At 31.6% G+C, this 22,614-nt stretch overlaps 1 protein-coding gene across 1 annotated transcript; it reads left to right on the forward strand.

The window, feature by feature from the left end:
- Positions 1-2,884: 2,884 nt before the first annotated feature.
- On the forward strand, positions 2,885-6,959 carry LOC102615497 (hypothetical protein). The gene is made up of 5 exons (XM_006476980.4): positions 2,885-3,197; positions 4,108-4,169; positions 5,216-5,306; positions 5,971-6,073; positions 6,154-6,959. The coding sequence occupies exons 1-5, from the start codon at positions 3,058-3,060 to the stop codon at positions 6,850-6,852; spliced, it is 1,095 nt and encodes a 364-aa protein (XP_006477043.2). The 5' UTR covers positions 2,885-3,057; the 3' UTR covers positions 6,853-6,959.
- The last annotated feature ends 15,655 nt before the right edge of the window (positions 6,960-22,614 follow it).

The following is a 22,614-nucleotide window of genomic DNA, read 5'->3' on the forward strand; positions in this document are numbered from 1 at the left end:
CATGTCAAATTTTGTTGAAATAAATTTAAAACTTATAAAATTACAAAAAAAAAATACACATATAATATTAAAAAATATAAAATCTGAATACCCAGATTAAAACCCAACCCGATACTGGGCTTAAAAAATCCGACCAGAACATTTAAAAACTGCATTCAGGCTGGGTCTGGGCATTGCGATACCTTAACCCAATATGAGGTTTTGCCAACGCTAAGGTGAGGGGAGCGGAAAGGAGATGGATTTAGATTTTTTTTAATGACTTTTTTTTTGGCTGGTTTTAGTTGACTGGAAATCAGTTTCTAGAGGAGCTTTTTTTTTTTTTTTTCCTGAAAGGGTTTTTAGAGGAACTTAAAATCCATGAAGTTAAGGAATTTTAATTCTGCACCAAGGGTAAGGAGTCTAAATTTCTCACTAATTCTAAAATAAATGTTTCAACATTATCCTCTACATAAGTTAAAATAACATATTAAATAGTTTAATAGATATAATTTATTTATTTTATTAATTTTAAATTACTAATATTGAAGATCAGTGACCAGTCACAGTTGGATCGCCGCCATACAACCGCCGGAAAGCGATCGGACCAAGTGAATTCTTCATCAATTTTTAGACCAATTAAACTGCCAAGAGCCAATTTAAAACTTCAGGGCAATGAAAACGGCATTAGAGAGCTTTTTTGGGCTCAAATCTCAATAAATATTTAAGAAACTTTTAACTCTTCCTTTTCCAACACAATTGCAACCTTTTTTTTTTCCCCCTCGAATGAGTTGATCATTAGTTTCTGATAATTTTGATGCAATTTTGAAGAAGAGAAACTCTATTCCCACAATGATCCGGTGACTGTTTGGCGGTGATGCGGCGGCTCTTTGCCATTTGTCTGGCATTAGATTTATTATTTTTATTAACGTTATAGTTTATTTAGGAAATAATTTAAATTATTTAAATAGTTATGCATTAGTTAAGTTGATTTCAAAATAATATTAATTAATTGTAAGTACGATATTCAAGTATTCAACTTATTTTATTTATTACTTGTTTAATTTTTAAATTAAATTATTCATAGTTTGATTATTTTAAAATTATATTTGGAATTCAATTATTGTGATCACTCGTATTTTTGTTTTTTTTTTCTTTTTACAGTTATAATTATAATGATTATTACACCTTGTAACTATTAAAAAACAAACAATATTTTACTTTTAATTAAAATCATTAGGAATTCAACTTTAATTATAATATTATTGTTGTTGTTGTTATTGCTATTGTTGTTGTCGACATTATTATTATTAGTATATTTAAATTATTATTTTTATGGTTGTTGTTGTTGTTGTTGTTGTTGTTATTATTATTATTATTATAGATGATTATGATAAGGACAATAACTAACTAAAAATATTTTGACAACTTGTAACAGTCCATTTTGATTACTAATTGATGAATGCACCATTAAAGAATTGGAGGTAATGTTCTTGAAAAATAGACGACTTATTGTATTTGTCTCTAAAGTACAATTTTACATTAGTTGTTTTTTCAAAACAACATTGATTGCTAAACGTAATTAGGGTAGACAATGGGTCGATTCGATAATGAATTTTAAAGAACCGATAAGAATATAACCAAAAAGAAATTGGAATTGGAACCAAATTTTTTAGGTAGGTCCTTCAAATAATTATATTTTTATTAATTTCATTGAATCAAAAAAATTAATTTTTTTATTTTTTATTTTCTTATGTCCTCTCAAATTATGCTGCCTGGCACTGTTTTAATATAAAAAATTAAATGATATTTTTTTTTATTTGATTTTTGTTTTAGGGGAAAAAATACCGAACATGAATTTGAAAATTGAATTGAACCAAATTTTTTACAATGATTTTGGTTATGCCTAGCGCTGATGCTAATGGTATCTTTTTTTCAATAATATTTGGCTGTCAAAAGGATTTCACAATTTTTTTCCTCATTGTGAGCTGAAAACTATCCTCAATTAATTGAGAAGCATTGTTTTTAATAATAATTTTTAGAAAGAATATGTCACATGTCTACTCTTAAATCTAGAGTATTCTTGAAGAATTTCATAAACAACAAATATGAAAAAAAAAGAGGTATCTACAATATTATAGTATAATAGTGTATTAATATATTTATATGGCCGAAATTTATTGTCTTTCTATTTCACTATAATCATAATTATAATTTTAATTGTAGTTAATTGTGGTAGTTTAAATTTTAACTGTTAATACAATTACTACTAAAATTAAGGAACTTATCTATTGGATGGTAAATAAGAATCAGGTTAAGCTGAAAATTTCAATTCAATGTAGTACTAAATTCTAAATAAATGACAAGTATAGAACCAAAACCAAATTTTTATTTCTTATAAAATATAACTTTTTTAAGTTGTTTGGGGAGATGGTTATGCTAGAGAGGGGGAGGGAAGATAGAATAAAATAAAACAAAATAACAAATTTTTAATAAAGATAATCCTGAAAAATAATAATATAAATTGAAAAGCAGGTAGTTGGTGAGATAACTTGAAGAGGTCAAATGTCATTAGTTAATATGAAATTGTATAATTAAAGTGTAAAGAATATAACTAAAGTCTAACATAAGAAATCAAAAAGAAAATTTTTTCACATCCACTAGGGAGGATTGTACAATTGAAGTGCCCATTAATTTCTAGGAGTTAACCGCATTAAAAGCCAAATATTTGATAAGCGATGTTAAAAAACACCTCTAAATAACCATTTATAAATGTTCATTGACCCAAGCCCATTAAAAAGTGTGAATATCAGCGCCGAATGGGCGTGAGTATCCATCCACTCACTGGCCCAGGCCCAATAAAAGCTTCGGACGACACAAAGGGTGGAAATACAACATACGCATTACTCACTGTTTCTGTCATCCGCCAAATTTTGTCTCCCATACCATAAGATAGATCCCTCTTAGTTTTCTATTCTATTCTACAATTTTTTTTTTTTGAAATAACACAGCCAAAACCGCACTACTGCAGTCTGGTTGTTATTTAAATCTCTAACAGCAGCGGGAGAAACAGCAACGAAAATGGCGGCCTCGTCGCCAGCCCTAAGCAACAACAGTACCGATTCTCCTACCGCCACGTTGCACCGTGACACGCCGCCCAAAACCCTCCGCGGCCTCAACAAGCCCAAGTGTATTCAGTGTGGCAACGTCGCTCGCTCCCGGTAACTATTTCATTCTTTCTTGTTTCTTTTTTCTTTTTATAATATTTTCTAGGTTTGTTCATAAGAGCATAATTTATCTCAAATTGATTTCAAGAACAAGAAGCAGTTGATTTCTTGGCGTAACGCTAATTGATTGATGAATTTAAATATTTTATTTTTAATTTTTTTAATTTTTTGCAAACGGTGAAATTGCATTTCGACGTTTAAAATTTCCTCTAAATAGAAGGAAGGTCTCAAAAGTCAAAACTTAATTGAATGTGATGAAATCTCCAGAAAGCTCGGATAGTTGGATTGATCAGATTATAAGCTTATTGTTAGATATTAACACGACGCAGTAGCACATGTTGTGGATTCATACTTTTTAAAATTGGTTTGTGTCAATCTTCATTAACTGTTCCAAGTTATTGATTTGGAGTTGAGTTGTTTCCTAATGATCTCAACTTCTAAAGTTTTAGGGGAACTGACCTAGTTGGTGTTTGTGCGATGACTTTAACCCAGTACTTGGTCAACCACCGAATGCATGTTGTCTATGACATTATAATTACTATTATGGGATATTTACAATGTTTACTTATCCTGTATTCGTTATCTGTGTTCTAGGGGAAGTACATATTAGTGCTCAGCTTAACTTGACTGATACAATTCAGCATTGATTGGACAATACATTTTGATTTAGCTTGTTTTCCCGGTACTCTAGCAGTTGTTACTGATGGTGCTTAAGACTGCTGAAAATGTTTTAAGGGACTGCCCACTGCGTAGTTTTTGAATTGATTTCTGAGATTTCTGAAAATATAGATGAATCTATGAAATCTTATTACATCACAAGCATCACATGCATTCTTCTGTTGCCCAGAGCTGTTTGAGGAATTCATATATTCTCTTATGGTAATGAATTGGATTACTTGTTCAGGTGCCCATACCAGTCATGCAAGAGTTGCTGCTCAAAGGCACAAAATCCGTGCCACATTCATGGTATGCCTTTTCACCTGGATTCATTTGATAAGCTTGCTCAACATATACTACTCGTGCTCGCAAATAGTATCAAACTCTGATTTTGCCTTGCCCCACTGTTCTGGGAAGAGGAGGTGTTAGTAGAGATATAGGCTATTGGCAAAATTTATTTAGTCAACAAAGTTTGGGACAAATTTAAGGTTTCAGTAGATCATTCTACGATGTAATAATCAAATTGGGCACGCTAAGCATGCTTGTTACATTCAAGTCTTACTCAACTACTTAGGGGCTCATTGGCAGGCACATCACAATTCACTTTCTCTTTTCCAGTTTTCAACTCTAATATAAAATGGTTGATAACATCATGTCCGAAGTACTTTTGGCTATTTTAGAACAAAATATTCTTTCACATCTGGCTCCAATGCCTAGTTGTATGGTTATGACCTATCATTCATTTACACGTATGGTTGCTTGCATGGCCGATTTATATGCTTCTATTAGTTAATGTGTTCTGGAGTTGAATACCTTTTACAAATAACCTGAAGCAACAATGATGTAGAGCCGAAAATAGTCATAATGAAGTATGACATTAGGTGATTTGTGACCTAAATCATGAGGAATAACTTAGGAAGAAAACTTGATAATTTGGTCTATCTCTAATTGCTTTGTTTGAACTGTCCATGTTACCACCATGTCTTTTATATCTTTTTCTCTTATAATATAACTTTGTTTAAGTAAAGGATGAAGGATTTCTCCATGGTCATGATAGTGTTTGGTTAATAATCTGAATCAATTTGTGAAGGTGAAAATGTTAATGAACACTTCTATTCAGAAGGTATGAAATTGAGAATGTACATGTTGCCTGTGGAGGAAAGGAATTAGTACATTAATACTTGCAATTAGCTGTATAAATGCATCATTAAGGAGTAAGCATCATGAATTTGAGCTCCCCTTTGTTGGTTTTTTGATGAGAACTAACTTTTCTTCTTGTTCTCTTTTCCCTTCCTCATCATTTTCCATTCTGTTGAGAGAATGACCTTGATTTTGTATTTTCATGGGAAATACAGTTTTGAAAGCAAATGCAACTTTCGCCGAAAAGACACCAACTTCAGGCACTCCTTCAAGTGAGCAGAAGTCAAGTGATGTATCCCCTTCTGGGTAAGTTGTAATATCAGTTATTCAGACTCACTTGTCCATCAAGCTTCCAACTGCGTAGTTAAAGTTTTTTATGCTTCCGCTATTTTATATGCATTCAGGTCCAGGTTTAGGTATATAGCCAGTCATGATCTCAAACTTGGGGATGTGGGGAATTGTTTCTATCTCTGTTGGGCCTCTCATGTGTTTCTGATAAGTATATTTCACAAAATATTACTGCAGCCTAACTGTTTGGAAATATAATGTTCCTTGAGAATTGTATTGTCTTTCTACATTCCTACTGCTGTGCTCAAATTCTTTTAGTGTCTGGTGTTGTTTGCACATTTACCAGTCAATAGTGTCTATTCACTAATTATTAATGAGCATATATAAGTTGGAGAAACTGATGACATCAACCTCCTATTGGAATGATATAAATGGTTGAGAAATTGCAATCCTACATTCAAGGTTTTTTTTTTTTTTTTTAACATTTTAGAGATAAGAAATTCATTGCTTTTTTTTTTTTGAGAAGCATTGCTATTTGATTATTACTTTTATGAAATTTTAGAATTACTCCTCTAGTGATAGGCTGTTTCTCTCTAACGTGCTTAATTGTGTTTTCCAGTGCTTTAAAGTGACTTCTGTTTGCCTTATAATATCGATCTTTTACTCGTTGGACATTTTTCAGGACTTCACTTAGAGTTGCATCACTTCGGCAACTCTCCAGCAATTTTGCTCAATTCAATAATGTGCAAATGCCTCTGCGTTCAAGGAAACCATTGACTAGAAAGGTTAGTTGTTTACTGTCATCCTTGAAGATTGTTATATGTGGATTAAGCATGAGTTTTACCAATATGGGAAACTATCTCAGGATGCTGCAGCTATAAATGAATGGAGATTTTCAAAGTTAAAGGAACACAGGGATAGAAACATTGAAGTTGAAAATGAAGCTTTTGACCGTTACGTGCAGAATATTAGTTTACTTGAGGAGGTATTTTCTGTGAAATCTATTACAGATGGGTCCAATGAGGACGAGTCCACTATAGCAAACCCCGATTCGAATTCTGTTGAAGACAGTGAGATGATGACGTCAGGCCATAAATTGAAACTTAGATCAAACCCAACAAGAAGTGAAAACTTCAGGAGGAGGATGGCACAAACCGTTGATCAGGGATTAAAGAAGCTTCAATGTGAGTTAAACGACAAGGCTGATGACCTAAATGACCAAAAGGAATTTGATAAAAGTTCAAAAAAGGCAAAATTTTGGTGGTCTGACAGGTCGATAGCTTTAAGTGATATCATTGACAAGTTGAACAAAGCCCGGAGTGACGAGGATCCTAAGTCTTACTTGAAGTTGAAATATCATCTCCACTGTCTGCATGCAAAGTCCAGTGAAACTGAAACTCAAGAATATGTTGTATCAGAGATGCAAACCGAGAAGGACATGGCATCAAGAAAAGAATCAGGTTATATTTTACCAAAATTGTTTACAACTGCTGAAATTGATCAAGAAACTCTCAATAGCGTCGATGCACACTTCTGTTCCCTAGAAAACATAGAAGATCTATGATCTGTGGCACGATGCCTGAATCAGGAATAGACTGTAAGCTAGGTTTTGTGTGACAAACCTTCTCTAATTCTGTGATTTAATATAATGGTTAAAATCAGTTCCATCAACATGCATGTTGCCTTCAATACATGTTCTTAGGCTGAAATTTAGCTTTTCTTTGTACTGCCATGATCATGCAATCTGGTGTCCTGAGCAGCGTATCATTATATTCATCACGTTGGTGTGTTATTTTATTTCTTTGCTATGGTTTTTGTACATAGTTATCCCTGAAACGCATTTAGTACTTGAATCGTATCTTTGATTAATCTTTGAGCTGGAATTATGCTTTGCTAATAGTAAGAGTAATAACGTCTGCTTGCATACCAGTGCTCTTGTAAACAATTGGGCAGGCTGGATCCATAGGAACTGGCTGGTTTAGTTTAGCCCAGTAAAATTTCCATTGGTCACGTATATGGTCAAATACCCTAAAGGCTACTTTCATCTTGACTTTTCTTTATTTGACTTTCAATATTTCAATTAAGACACAAAATATTGAAAAAAAACAATTATAATATATACAATAAATAATACTATATATGAAATTGCCTAGGGCAGTCAGAGCAAGCCTCCTTTGGTGTAAGAAAGTGGGTATTTGTAGCCAGAAAGAGACCTGAAAGCAGACCAGGATATTATTCTATCAGCAAACCCATTTTGGAATATGTGGTTTTCAAGTGAAATCAGGTCCCTTAAATCTCCGAAAGCTTCCTCCATAAGTTATTGCTTTGTGTCTAGTCATAATAATAATAATAAAAAGAAAGTGTAAGGCCAAAAACTATCCAAATGGGCTCATTTGAAATGTCGCGCAAGTCGGTTCCCATTAATTACCTTTGAATCTAAGTCATACTAGTTGAGGACTTGAGGTGGGTTTGATTTTCCATAAAGAGAATCCTAAAGGCACATACAATTATGAAATTCCCTCTCTGAATTTTGCCACAAATGAGCCTTTTGGAAACCATCAAAGGTTTATGTAGGTTTCTTAATGGGTACTACTTTCTTGCTTTGCTTTATTCTCTTCCCATACTTCAACACCCACTGCAACTTTCATAGGCCATTTTCTCTTGAAATAAGGCTGTCAATGCTTTCAATTTCAATGGCTCTACTCATCTCACCATCACCTTTTTTCAAGGCCCTATGTATTCATCCCCATTATCATAATTATGATGCTTCCCTTGTTGATTTCGGTTCATTATAGACTAAATTATTAGCCCACCGATATAAATAAATTATCTGAAAGAACAACAAATTGGGTTCGAAGAAATTTGCAAGATCGAAATCCATTCCCCTAGCTGTCCACCAAAAACCAAAGTGGGGAATTTCATTTAATTTCATTATCTAATAAGTTTCGATCTTGCCTTGTTGAATGATCAAAATCCAACTTGACATTACATCCTTCTCAAACAGATTATTCTAGAATTAACACATGGATGGATCCGCAACACAACTAAAAGTCAAAATCTTGAACTACTCCCTTTATAAGGAGGCTTGGAGTTTCAATCTTACATGCGTTCCATCTGGACCTTTGTTTAAATCAAGTTGATTAATTAAACTTAAGGCCACAAGAAGAAGTATCATAATTATGTTGATGATAAGGATTAAAGAAAAGCTATAAAAATACCACATGCTACTGGTGATTTCATATCCCATTAGATTTTCTAAAATAATTTTTTCCCTGGTGACTGACAGTGAAACCTAGATACGAAAATGAAGTATCATTTTTCTGTTGCAATATTCCACTTTTAAAAATTCTTTCTCCATGTGTATGTGCAGCCAAGAATCATGGGGTTCTCTATAATTGTGTTCTTGGTGCTGTTGGAGCTGTGATTGATGATTTGATGCCATTTTCATGCCACTGGTTTATGGTCTGCATTGTGCTAGAAATTTTAAAAAGCTTTCTCAAAAGTTTGTGCTTGCTTGTTAAGAATCACAGGACCACATGGTTCTAATTTTAATTTGCCAATCTAAATTTGTTTAATCACCAAATTGAGGCTTGATTTGGCTGCTTCTAAGCAATTCAACATCATATTTACTATTTTGGGTTTAATGTAATAATATAGAAGATAAAACTAGAAATTTATCGAGAGACCTATATTATGAAGATCCAAAACAGACGAGATCTGCATCTAAATATTTTAAATATAACACATTGACTTGAACTCAAAAAAGTGGCTTACCACCAACAGTTATGATTTGATATAAAGCATTGCCGCTCATTAATTTCAAGTCAAGTTAATCCCAATTCTATTGGTTTATGTTTCAAATCCTTTAAGCTAAACTTGGGTTGATTTCATTTAGCTAACATTTATATTAGGTCTAATAGGAACTTGACACATAAAGGTTGGTTTAGATAGAATAATGAAAATTTATTAAGCTAATATTTCAAGATTAGTAGCTGAACCTATGGTCCCTACATAGGCTTACAAAGGAACCCCAACGGCTGCAATTTGTCCACCCAATAACACCCGAAACCTTTACAAAAGAAACATAAAATCTAGTAGTTAACTTAGTGGCTTATCCCCCCATGTTCGAGAAACGTGTATTGATAAATAGCCAATGCTTTAATCCAATGACGCGGCCCAAAATAGGGATTAGTTATATGTTTACTTGTAATTTTATATTTAAGATTTAAGATCAAGTCAAGAGAGGCAGGTGAAACTTGGGTTCCACTTCCACACAACGCGTTACATCTGTGTGTGTTCAATTTTGAAGTGACAAATAATCCATAACAAACAGAGAGATTCCAATTAAACCCCAAGTACTTAACTTGAAGGCTAGCCGCCGATATTTAAGGTTACGTATGTGTTAGACAAACAAATTACACCAAAAAAAAACTACTAATAATACTAACAACAATGAACTTCCAAGTTTTGAAGCTGATCTTTTGAAGTTTCTTTCTTTTTTTTTTTTAATTATTATTATTAACACAAAAAAGGAAAATCGTGTATAGGTTTGTTTTATTAGAATTATAAGATTTGAGTTCAACTTTATCTAAATTTCAAACTTTGAATTGAACTCGAACAAGTTAGTGGCGCTCTCAAGAAGCAACAAGAATATAAAATATTGTGACAACAGTAGAAGTACTTTTCCAGTGTGAAAAAACAAATTACACAGTGATTGAAAATGTGAATTGAACATGCAATAAGTGAATGTTGTCGGCATATAATTACTGTGAGAACATGATATACAATTCAAACGATAAAGAGTATAAAATAGACATTATTATGGTGTTCATTTGTTCGCTTCCTCTTTTTGCACCTCAAATTTCAAATTCTTTGGTCTTAAATTTACTCCCTTCAATTTTCAATTTCCACATTTTATATGGCCTACATAAAGGGGGAAAAGAAATTGGAGTTCAAACAAGCGAATTGATTTTTTTTTTTGTTGGGGGGGAGAAGAGGAAGCCCTTCTTGTCATTGACAGATTCCCCATCTGTAATCATTCTAATTACTCTTTATAATGCTTTTAAAAACATATCAATTTTTAGGTGCTCAATTCAAAATTACTTATGGTCTGCTTCTACGTGCCAAAACAGCTGCCATAATAAGCAGGCGGACCCTTTGAAGTTTAATTTAGAATATTAGTTATAATTAATTTGTTAATCAACGCAGCAGCCGACTCAAAGAATTGATGATGACTTAGACTTCGTTTGTTACAGCTTTTTAAGTATAATTTATTTAAATAGAGTTTTTACTAAAAAAAAATTAATTGTTTGGTTGTCACTAAGAGTTTTTATTAAAAATTTATGAAATTATTTTAATATGTAATTTTTTTAAAGTTATGTTATGAAAAAAATAAAATAAAATTGTCAAATAAGTAGGGATATTTTAAATATTTTAACATTTAAAAAAAGTTTTTCAATCTCTACTCTCAAAAACCCAAAATTTAAACTTTTGCAAGTAGAAACAAAATAACTTATTTAAGTTTTAAAAGCTTTATTAGAAAAAATAAGCAAATACCAACAAAAATTATTATAAGAAATTATGGGATTAAATAAGCACTTATGACCATTAAATAAGGCTCCGTTTGGTACAACTTATTAAATAGAGCTTGTAGCAGTAGAGCTTATACCAATAGAGCTTTTGGACAAAAAGTCATTGGGTGTTTGGTTGTCAATAAAAAAATCACTTTTGAACCATTAAAATGTGTGATATTTTTTATATTATATATTTTTAGAAAAGCTCTATAGCCTCTACTCCCAAAAGCTCAAATTTTGGACTTTTACTAATAGAGGTAAATTAGCTTATTTAAGCTAAAAAAACTCTATTAAAAAATAACCAAACACCATAAAAAATTTTAAAAAGTGCTTATACGATTAAATAAGCACTTATGGCTCTTAAATAAGCCATACCAAACAGGCACTAAGTCATACGAAACAGGCACTTAGACGGATTATATAGCTTATGCTTATTGGGGCCTTATTGCTTTACACATAACTATTCCCTAATCACGTCTTAAATTATTATAATTTTTAATTTATATTCTATATACACGTACACACACTTTATGATAAACTCGCAACTGTGATCATTACTCAAAATTGAACTTATATCATAAACTGATTTTTGCGCATTATTGAAGAATATGATCACAGATAGGGAAGGAAGGGCAGATAAAGATGAGTCTTAGTTGTTATTGTTACATTTTTAATTAACTTTGTGCCACCCAACCTAAAATCAGATGATCATTGTTTTATTAATTTTTTGAGATGCCAAAAAGAGTAGCATATGGTTGGCCAAAAAGATAATTATTTAATTAATTTTAATGGGGGAAAATGAGATTCTCATGTGTCTCAAGTATAATGCATGTCCACTTGGAGACAGAAAGGAGAACCTAACCTAATCTCAAATCCATATCACAAAATGGTTGGGTTTTATTTCCATTTGCTGTAATATTTTGCTTTTACATATTCTAATATATTGGTGTTGACAATTTTTTTTTCATTATTAATGCTTATTCCCAACTAAGAAGAACCTACCTTATAATTTGGTGATCAAGACTAAATCCACCGATAACCGAGCAAAAACTTGAATAAAATTGTTACAATAAACTATGGGTTTAAAATTAAGTATAGAAGGGTTAATGGATGGATCCAAATGTCCTGGATTTTGTACCGAGTACTTAGGATTTTCATGTGTCCCAAAGTCACATGTAGAGCACATGATATGCTTGATCTCAATTGTCACTACTATTTATAATTAAAAAAAAAAGAGTAATGATACAGCCACAAACTCTTATACAAACTTATTTTGTACAAACTGACGTGGCATGATAAGATTGGTTGAATGAAAATATAAATTAATAAAAACAAATTATGTGGGTCAAGTGATATTTAATTCAACCAATCTTATCAAGCCAGATCAGTTTGTACAAAATAAGTTTGTACAAGAATTTATGGTTGTATCATTACTAAAAAAAAAAAGATATCGTACACATGGATTCAAATTGGGAAGAGGGAACAATTCAGCCCCAGCCTTATCAAATTCATGCATATCTATATGCTTACTGCACGCATAAGTCATAATTTATTTTTTATAAAAACAAAAAAAAAAGCCCAAAGTGTAGTGGACCCAAGCCTGTTCTTTGCAAATTCCATTTTTGCATCACACACACACCTTCCTCTCTATCTAGTAATAATTTGGCCATTTGGTTAACTTACAAAATTAGGGTTAGGTCTGAGGAGATTATACCGTGCATTAATTGTAGCATATGTTATACATTTAAAATTGTTTGTTTGTTTCTTCTACCTTCAACAGGTCGGTCCCATGTTTAGTTAGTGGTCCGTACCATTATTTTGTGGACCTAATCAATTCCAAAGTAATGAACTTTCCTCCCTCTTTTGATGAGAAAATTAATTGAGTGTGAATCTAGAATCCATTTACATCATATAATAGAGAAATCTGTATGTGTCAATGTAACAATTAACTTGTTAAATTCCATTAGGTGATTATATATAGCACTTTTTGATATAATCGTTTTTTTTTAATTAATATAAGAGAAAGTATATCACTTACAATGTGTGAATTTAATAATTTAATAAAAGTATACCGCTTAGAAGGTGTAAATTTAATAATTTAATAACTTACAAGGATGATAAGGCTTTGGGAAATGGAAATAGATCTTGAGAGGGTGACAAAAGAAAGATGCATAATGCATGTGAGAGGAAGTTGGAATAAGAACTACTTTGTGCAAGACGTCAGAAAGTTGACACATGAGAGGATTCAATTAATTGTACACCGTTTATAATTACAACAATAAGCAACAAAAGATTTTTGAAAAAGATTCTTGTAAAGCTACGAGTCTTGCATAATGTCCTCTCCTCCATCGATAATTGATAAGAATCACTTTATTTATTTATTTATTTATTTGAATTCCTTTTTGTTAACCTAAGGTAGTTGATTTGATATGGGGATATGTGCCAAAACAATAAGTGTGATAGATGCATGAGAAAAGAAAGGCATATGAATGAATATGAATAATGGTGATAGCATGAATGAAAGAGATCGAATTGGTACAAATACAAACAAGAGGGGCAACAAAGCAACGCAACGTGGAGGCAAAGCAAAGAAACACACAAAAACACTGACACCCATTTGCTTTTTAAAATTTTTTATTTTTTTAAATCTTTGATATAGCCTCTTAATAATGAATGAATTGGTTGAGATGGTAGGGTGGTGTTGTGACTTCTGATGACCGATCATATGGGAGATGAGATATTGTGTTGTGTGTGCAATTTGACCCAACACACCCACGATCTTCTTTGCTATCTTGCAAAACCCAAAAAAAGGAATGATCATGAGTGGGAAAAATGTTCAAATTAATTAAAGAGGCATCCTTGTCTTTAAAAGTTTATACGCCCACTTCCCACTTTATTCAAATCTTGATGAATCTACATAAATCTTTGTAGGAAGTTTCTCCACCACTCTTGGCATTATGTGTGAGATAAAAGTTAAAGTTCCAATTAAGCTTTTTCCAATCACAGTGAAAAGCATGCACCCCACTCTCTGTCTTTATTTTCTCACCCTTGGAGAGCAAGATTTATATGAGTAGAGAAGTAAACGGCTCCTAATTATTTTTCGTCACAGTAAAAAATGCTAAAGCCTCTAAAACGTGTTTACACGAGAAAGACGTCTTTACAATAATTTCTAGAAAATCCTTCACTACAATTAGGTCTTTGGGTGGATTCTAGCTCATTCTCTCTCTCTCTCTCACGGATCAAGATATATACCATTTAGAATTCAACAATGGCGGTTTCCTATGCTTATACATTCCTTTAAGGAAATAATATTGTCCATGAAATTCTTTCATTTGACATTTAATTATTTTTAGAGAGATTTGAGAGATGAAAGGGACCATGAGTAGTACATGGTTCATGCATATATGCCAATTGGCAAAGTTACAATGAATCACACCATATAAATCTTGAAAAGGCACTTTAATTTATTAATTTCTCGAGAATTGAGTGATCATTTCGCTATTTCCTTTTTTAATAGTAAGAAGTCTATCAACTTATGTCACCTAAGCCAATGATCACGGTAGAACTCTGATGTTATGTTTTAATTGCATGGAATTAGATTTCTAGCATATCCCTTACTGCAATATCAATAGATTTTGAACCGTATATATGTTTACATGACAATATACAAGCTCTTTAAAGGTTAGATTACTTAGGTGATAATCTTTCCAATTCATACATTTTCTTATCTTTCTTCATCTTTTGTTCTATTTAATTTTGCTATAGTTGTGGCCTCGCTGCCTTATTAGATAATTTAAAGAGATTAAAAGATTTGCTAGCCTAGATAGGTTTCATCCGCGGGCTTTCCTTTAAGCCGGGGTAATTAATTTGATTAAGTCAAATATGGCAGATGATGAGAATAATGCATGATCGATGCTTAATTATTTTTGAACTCTTATATATATATCTCTCTCTCTCAAACAAAATATGGAAGTTGGGTGTGTCCCTTTTGCTTTTGCATGACTTGAAAGAATATAAAGAAAAAGTTTTCGAATACAAGGAAGAGACCCCACATGGTATAGCTTCAGTTTGTTTAGTAGTTCAAGGTAGGGTGTTTATATATGCATAATTAATCAATTTCATGACGTATACAATTTTTTTTTTAAAAAAAAAACGTAGAAAGAAGGAGAGTTAAATTTCCTTGAAAATGACTTAAACCAAACAAGACACTCCTATATAGAGTCTTTTGAAAATGACTTAATAAACATGAATAAAAGCCCTTCAAATCAAGCCAAAATTCTTGGGAAAAAGCCTACCGCAAAAGCAGCATTCTAAAAACCAAAGGCTAGTAAAATGAAGAGATATATATGCGAGAGAGAGAGAGAGAGAGAGAGAGAGAGAGAGATTTTTAAACATTTATTCACCCTTTCACACGTAAATAGAGAAAAAATGGTAATAAGAATAATAAAATAAACTTAGAAAGATGCCAAGACAAGAGTTTTCTTGAGACTAAGTCCCGCTTTCGAGCGAGATTATTACTTGTTTGTTTTTGCAAGCATTAGCCATTTGTTGGATTCTAACAAGTAACAAGAAATAATAAAGCAAGAGACAGATGCTATGCTATCGCATTAGCCATTAGCTATTGCTTTGTACTTTGTTATTATTTTCATTTGGATGTGTATGTCTGACGGGTGAACGTTATAAATGCGTCTCGTTTTCCCAGAGACCTAAAGTTTTGGGAGAAAATGATGCAAAGAAAGGGAGAGAATAATAATAATAATTCATTTCAATATTCATATTTTCACACGTCTCTCTTTTTAATTTGATCTTTACAAAAAAAATAAAAAATCATTATTAGGTGGTTGATGTTAATTTAATTCAATTGCAAGGTGCCCCGCTGAACAGGCAACCTCGGATTTTTAGTTTGGCCTTAATTTCCCGTGGGAGGTTGGCGGGCTGCCGGTACAAGAATCTGCAGTCCTGGGGTTATTCTGCTTAAAATAATAACTAGTGTGGGTCAAACTGTAATAAATGATACTTCTAAAGGATAATTTGTAACAATGTAGGGATGGGATGCCTTGTAGTGATTAGAATCTAACTGGTGGCAAAGTATACGTAAGTAGTCTAATTTGACGGTCAAAATTTTAAAACAATTTAATAATATTATCTCAATTCACATACCCCTGGCTTCTAAATATTTAAAAAAAACTTGAACTATCTAATGTCAAATATGAATTTATCTACCAATTTATAACGTGCGGACATTCATACTTAATGATTCTTGTTACGCATGATATATGCTCCCCAAGCATTTTTTTTTTCACACAATTTAATGGGATTTAAAAAAAAAAATTTGGCTGTAATTATGGAAATTCAAACTATATATATTTTCATGCTAACAACTTTTTCGTTAAGTTGATTGATACTAATCCCTTCATTCATAAGATATGAACAGAATATTGGAGTCTCTCCAAAATTATGGAACTAAAGTAATTAAAAAAAAAATTCATGACAAAATTCAAAAGTGATGCAATCATGATCCTTTGAAGGCATGGATGGTGGAAGAATTTTGATCCTTGGGTTGATCTCGTCTCAATGTTTTTATATTCCTTAGGCTCTAGGGGTATACATGCATTATTGTCTAGTTAGTCAACTTATCAAATTCCTCTCTTTGTATTATTGTGGTTTATTTTAATATAATTTTCAACAAAAAAAAAAAAGAAAAAAGGCTAGAAGAATTTTGTTTCAATTAGGAACATTCAATAGAGGTTGATGTGAACTCAAGAATTTTGATAACCTTTTCTCGGCATCAGAACTCAATGTATGGATAGAATATGCGACAAGAAAATCATCGTGCATAGAATATTACATAAACCGAGTTATTAAGGGAATTTGATATTTCTAGTAGCTAACTATGGACCATCAAATTCCATTTCAAATTTTGAATTGTACTACCATTAACGAAGCTTGGACCAAAATGCTTGTTAGAGAACGAATGGATTCGATTCCTATGTGGGAAGAACTAAATAAGGAGAAAATTCAATCTTCAAGATAACTGAGGTTTTCCTCTAATTCTATTTAATTACGAAACAATTTCAAGATATTGAAACAAAAACATTAAGGACAATTATTATTCGAAAAACAAATTACTCAAAAAACTAAAGATTAATGAAAAAAGAAAAAAGTAATTTATCTACTCCTGTTTTAAAAATCACCAAAACACCTAGGCGTAAATAATATTTTTTTAATTGTCAAAATTTTTATGTCAAAATTAGTGTTGAAGTTCATTAATTTATCAAAGGTCAAATTTGTCAACTATTTAAAAACAAAAAAAAAAAAAACCAATTACCCTATAAAAAGAGTTTTTATCGTTTTCCAAATGTGAAAAGAGAAATTTCACCAACTAACAACTTTTTAATGTTGGAATTTTCCATTCTCTATAATAAAAATTTAATTCATGAACAACTGAAAAAATAATATGAAATTTATGACTTACGTCTTAAAAAGTATTAATTAAAAAAAAAAAAACTCTTTTTTTTTTTCTAGCTTTCTAAACTATTGTGCACATGCATGCGTTTTCATTACTTCTATTTATTTGTGTACAAGATTCCCAAAATACATATTAAACATGTAAATTCAAGCTCTTTCTCGTATCTTATAAATTAATTTATCAGCAATTATTATACTGTAAACCTTAGTGAACAAGTCTTGAAGATATTGCTTATTGGTAGAATATATGAAAAATCTTAATTGGAACTAAAGATAAAAGCCAAAAGAGGGTGTGCGAGAAACATAAGGGATGACGATAGCTACACTTGTTGCGTTCTTTGTGTCGTTTTAACAAAACCTACAAAAAAACGACTGGTTACTCGATAGATAGAAGAATTCTGTCTAAAATTTTTCTCTATAAATTACACAAGTTGACTAAGAATCGAGGCCTCCCTTTTCTCTCCACATGGAAGAAAAACAAATGTTTTTTTTTTTTTTAAAAAAAAAAAAAAGCTAGCAAATAAAAGGATAGATGATGTTAGATGGCCAGCCATCTTGAAAATATATTCGATTGTGATCTCTTTCGACTGATAAGCTTCTCTTGTTTTGTATTCTAGTCAATGTGTACATTTATACAAACTCGATGCCAATTCACATCCACTCCAAACAATGCCAACCCACCATAGCCTAATTGATTCCCCATCACCAAGATTGGTCCCCATGACAAAGAAATCCAAAAAATTTGAAAAAGAAAAAAAGTATTTGTATGGTATGCTACAAAGTTACCCTAAACACGAGTTTTTTCGTCACTGGTTAGAGCTTACCCCGCAATTATATTGTAAATACAGGAAGAAAAACTTGTGATTATTATTAATTAGCTTAGGTAACTGGTGACGTGTACTACATTGTGTTTTTGCTTGAAAGTGTGGACACGATATGATAAAGAGGGTCATGGGTCATGGCTCTCTGTGTGCTCAAGTGGTTACAATGAAAGGGTAGCTACAACAAAGAATGAGCTAATGTGGTTGGCTTTGCATCGTAGTCTTAAATTTCTATTTCTCATCATCATCCATTATTTTTCTCTTTTCAATATATTAGTGCCCAAATCGCTTTCTTCAAACGTGTCGTTCAAGGTGTGAAATAATTTTGATTTTGGATTCCTGCGTGACATGTTTGTTTTGTTCAACCGAAAACTCAATGCATTAATTAAAAATGTGGGGATAAAATTATATTCATTGTTACCAACTCTATTCTTACTTATTCAAGCCTAATATATATGTGTGTACATATATATTTTATACTTGAAAAAAAAAATATGTAATCATACATTATACTTAAATCGAAATATCCTGGTTAAATTTGAAGCCCAGTGCGTTATTAAGACATCATTAAAACAGAAAGAGTGAATAATTTGACACAATTAAAGTCTTAAGAAATTTCCAATTTAAAATTTTAGAATTCCTTTTTGTCACAAACTTTGCCACAAACGCAACAAATAGATAAATGAGTAGTGTTACACATCTCAAATTTATTATCTAGATAATGTGGCATTTATTAATTAATTAGTGAGATAATAAAATCAATTCACTTGGATCTTATAAAAAAATTACTAACTACTCAATAAATACCCCATCATTTGAATAATAAATTTAAAATGTATATCGTTACTCTAAACAAATAAACTAGCGGTTGCTTTAATGTATATCTTTTTGCTATGTGCATAATAATTGGAGAGTTATTGAACTAATCAATTGTTTACATGATGCAGAACCAACACGTTTAAGAATTAAGAAATTTTGTTTAGATTAACAATCTTCTTGCGTTGCTGAAGCAAGAATAACACAGAGTTATACCCTCATATTAATTCCTTCTTTTCTTTTGGTATGTTCTCATTTTGTTTTTTAAAGATTCATGTTCTTGAAAAAGAAATTCTAAGCTTCAGTTTTTCAACATCTTCAATAGTTTTGATTATAATATTTTATGCCTGATATTCCAACTTATTTATTTTTATTTATTTTAGCTTCACTTTTCTTTCTTTGGCAGATATATAACTAGATTTCTTTCTTAAAAAATAAAATGAGATTATAGCATGAAGTAAAACCTGGATAATTAATTTTTTTTGTTGGTATTACTGAAAAGTAAAAAGAAAAAAAAGAGTTAAAAAATGTAATAATTACTATAAAGACTGCAAAGGTAAATGGGCCAATGAAATATTTTTCTGGGTAGCATTAAAATTTATTATTCCTCAAAGTTGGTCACAAAATAGAGCCTTCAAATTACGGGATGGTGTCAGTTTAGGCAGAGAAAAAAGATAAAATAAAATAAAGAGTGGAAATCTGTGACCTATTATTATATAAATACAATACAACTTCATAATAAGTTGTGCTGATGCGAAGGTGATGGGCACAGTACCAATTTGTTTATGGTGATTCCCCTGCTTTCATCCGTTGGATTAGGGGACCACTGGTTTTTTTTTTCTCCAGTATTTATGACTTTTTGTTCTCAACCAAAGTTGCTGAAATCTAATTATGGTGTAAAATTGTGATGTATTTGGATGCTTTGAATTGAAATTCCATTTGAGAAACAGGGGTCCCCGGTTACTTGTGGATTCTCTATGGATTTCACCAAATCGTTTTGGATATTTATTTTTAAAAGTTTTACAAGGAAATATTATTTAATTTAATTTTGATTGATTTACCATCGAACCTGAGAAAAATACTATACCAAATGTTTCTTCTATATTCCCCAATGGTGCTAGAGTAGGTTTTACGGCAAAGCCTTCGAACAGGCGTGGCTAGCCTAATAAAAATGTAAATGACAATCATTTACTTTAATTAATTTTATCATATGTACACATGACATTATTCCATTAATTTGTGTCCCTAAGTTTATCCCTATGTTTGTGCATCTATGATTTTTCATGCAGTTTAAAGCAAATTAAAGACACGGTTATTATTATACCAAACACAGAGTACAAGCAAAAGACATTAAATAATTTCACAAGAAGAAAGGCAAAACGCTAAGGAAATGGGGCCTAAAGGTGACACAAAAAGTGTGCCCACAATGAATGAATAAGGAGGGGGGAAGTTGATTTTTGCAGTTAAGAGCTTTGATTCTTTGCAGCAAATACAAAGCCAAAGCCCCACCCCCCACACTCCGATGCTGCTTAGCTTGCTTCTGCTTTCCCCATTTTCCCATAAAAAAAATAAAAAAAAAAAACTCCTCTTCTGTTTTCTTCTGCTTCAGCTTCTGCCTCTTCTTGTGACTCACATTATTTACCTTCAGAAAGAAAAACAGTTGCCGAAAAGTACTTTTGATATATATCACTCATGACTCATAAATTATACCACACACCCACCTCTTGTCTCTCTTACTGACATTCCTATAAATAAGAATCATATATAATTTTGTTTACTCTTATTTCATAAGAATTGATATTTGATTTTTTTTTAAAATAATAATAATACAATGACGATAAAATAACTATAAAGTCATGTGAAACTATAGTATTAAATTAAAAATTAATATTATTTTTTCAAATAACGCTACAACACCATTTAGTTTCACAGTTGTTTTTATCATCACTGTGTCGCATTTTAGGCCTTTCTCATTTTTCTTATTTTATTGCATTTTTGCTTCTTCATCAATGAAAAGAAAGATGCCCATAATTTTGAATTTTATTCACGTTAATTACTGATCACTGCCTTTCAATTTTACAGTTCATTTTCCTATTATAAAACAGTAACAAGAAAAAGAAAGAAAGTATGTAATTGATAAATTGAATAATGAAATTAATGGCGGCTATATGCCATCTATCAAATAAATAATGGCAAGCCTATAAGGTCATAGTTAAGTGATGATTGATTTTGATGTAGGTATATAATTCACTACATAAGTTGTACACAAACGAAAATATACATCCACTAATTCTCTTTTATGCTTATTTGTTAGATCATACATAATGTCCCTGAAAGATAAGATAATATCTATCACATGATATATTTCATTGCTTAAATTGCATGAGTTTTATTAGGTCTACAGCACAAACTATGGGAGATGTCTTGCAGGTGAGAAAGTATATAATATTGTTGGCAACTTATTGTATACATATTTTTTATGGCTTCTTGACACGTATATGATGCATTCAATTATATATATATATATATATATATATATATATATGAACATGGTAAGAACTTAACAAGTGAAAAAAAAAAGCAAGAATTTAACGGGTAAAAACGTGTACACCAAAAGCACTCAGGATTGTCAAACATAAAAACTGATAAAGAAGTTATGAAAAGAGAACAAGTTTAAGATATTTTTATGTATACAATATTGTTGGTAGCTATAGCATCATTTGTTGGCGGTGAACTTGGGAAGGCTTGGGAGTGCTTTTGGTTTGAAGAAAAGCAAGAATAGGTAGTGCGTAGTGCTGTAGGGAAGTGATGGGAGAGGTGGAGGAGGATCAATGAAAATGGTGTCATGGGAAATTAATAAATAAATAAAACAAAGCCCAAGAAAATTGACTGGCAAGAAATAAAAAAAGAGAAAGTGAGGGAAAATCCTAGAAAATGAAAAGGAGTTTTTGGGGGTTTGTGGGTCAAGCAAAACATAGATGATGGATTGGGAATGGTTGGATTAGGATTAAAGAAATGTCTTAAGTTGGCGTTTGTCTTCAACCCAAGGAAATGCGCCTGGTTTCATGAAACATCTTGGAAATGATGACTTTACACACATTACATTTAATAGATTATTAGTGTTTGATTTTTATTAATTCCTTAATAATAAATAATAAAAGCTACAAATAGTGAACATTACAACACAAGGATCCTTGAAAATAATGACTAGCTAGCTGTTAAAAGGAAGAAAATAAATTAGCCAAAAGGACAAGTTGATCGATTGTGATCAGTGAAGTTTCTTTACAATTTGCTAGGTTTCATGACTTTGTTCCATCACCTAAGCACAAGTTCGTAAGCTTCCCAAGAGGCAAAATTTTAACCCAAAGGAAAGATTCATATAAAATAACTCATTTTTCAAAAGTTGAATAGTTCTAATATTGACTCAATAATACTTCATTAGGGCTCTACTTTATTCACTAACCCATTAAAGTGTTTGAGGAGTGCATGGTGGTGAGTACTTATTAGCAATGCAATTACGGATCATGCATTGCTTTTGGTTTTGGATTAGGGGTGAGGTTTACCTAACCCTGGGTGGGTTTAATTAGACCTGCCAAAGAAACTTGGGAGTGAGGTAAGGTCAACCGATTTTGGCCTGCATGCTGTTAC

Source organism: Citrus sinensis, chromosome 3, assembly GCF_022201045.2.
Source record: "Citrus sinensis cultivar Valencia sweet orange chromosome 3, DVS_A1.0, whole genome shotgun sequence".
NCBI classification, from domain to species: Eukaryota; Viridiplantae; Streptophyta; class Magnoliopsida; order Sapindales; family Rutaceae; genus Citrus; species Citrus sinensis.

What these genes read in the sequence shown, in the direction of transcription:
- LOC102615497 (XM_006476980.4), top strand. Translation starts at nt 3,058, where the DNA reads ATGGCGGCCTCGTCGCCAGCCCTAAGCAACAACAGTACCGATTCTCCT. An exon ending in AAATCCGTGCCACATTCATG is followed by an intron (nt 4,170 to 5,215) that starts GTATGCCTTTTC and finishes TGGGAAATACAG; the next exon opens with TTTTGAAAGCAAATGCAACT. An exon ending in AGTGATGTATCCCCTTCTGG is followed by an intron (nt 5,307 to 5,970) that starts GTAAGTTGTAAT and finishes GACATTTTTCAG; the next exon opens with GACTTCACTTAGAGTTGCAT.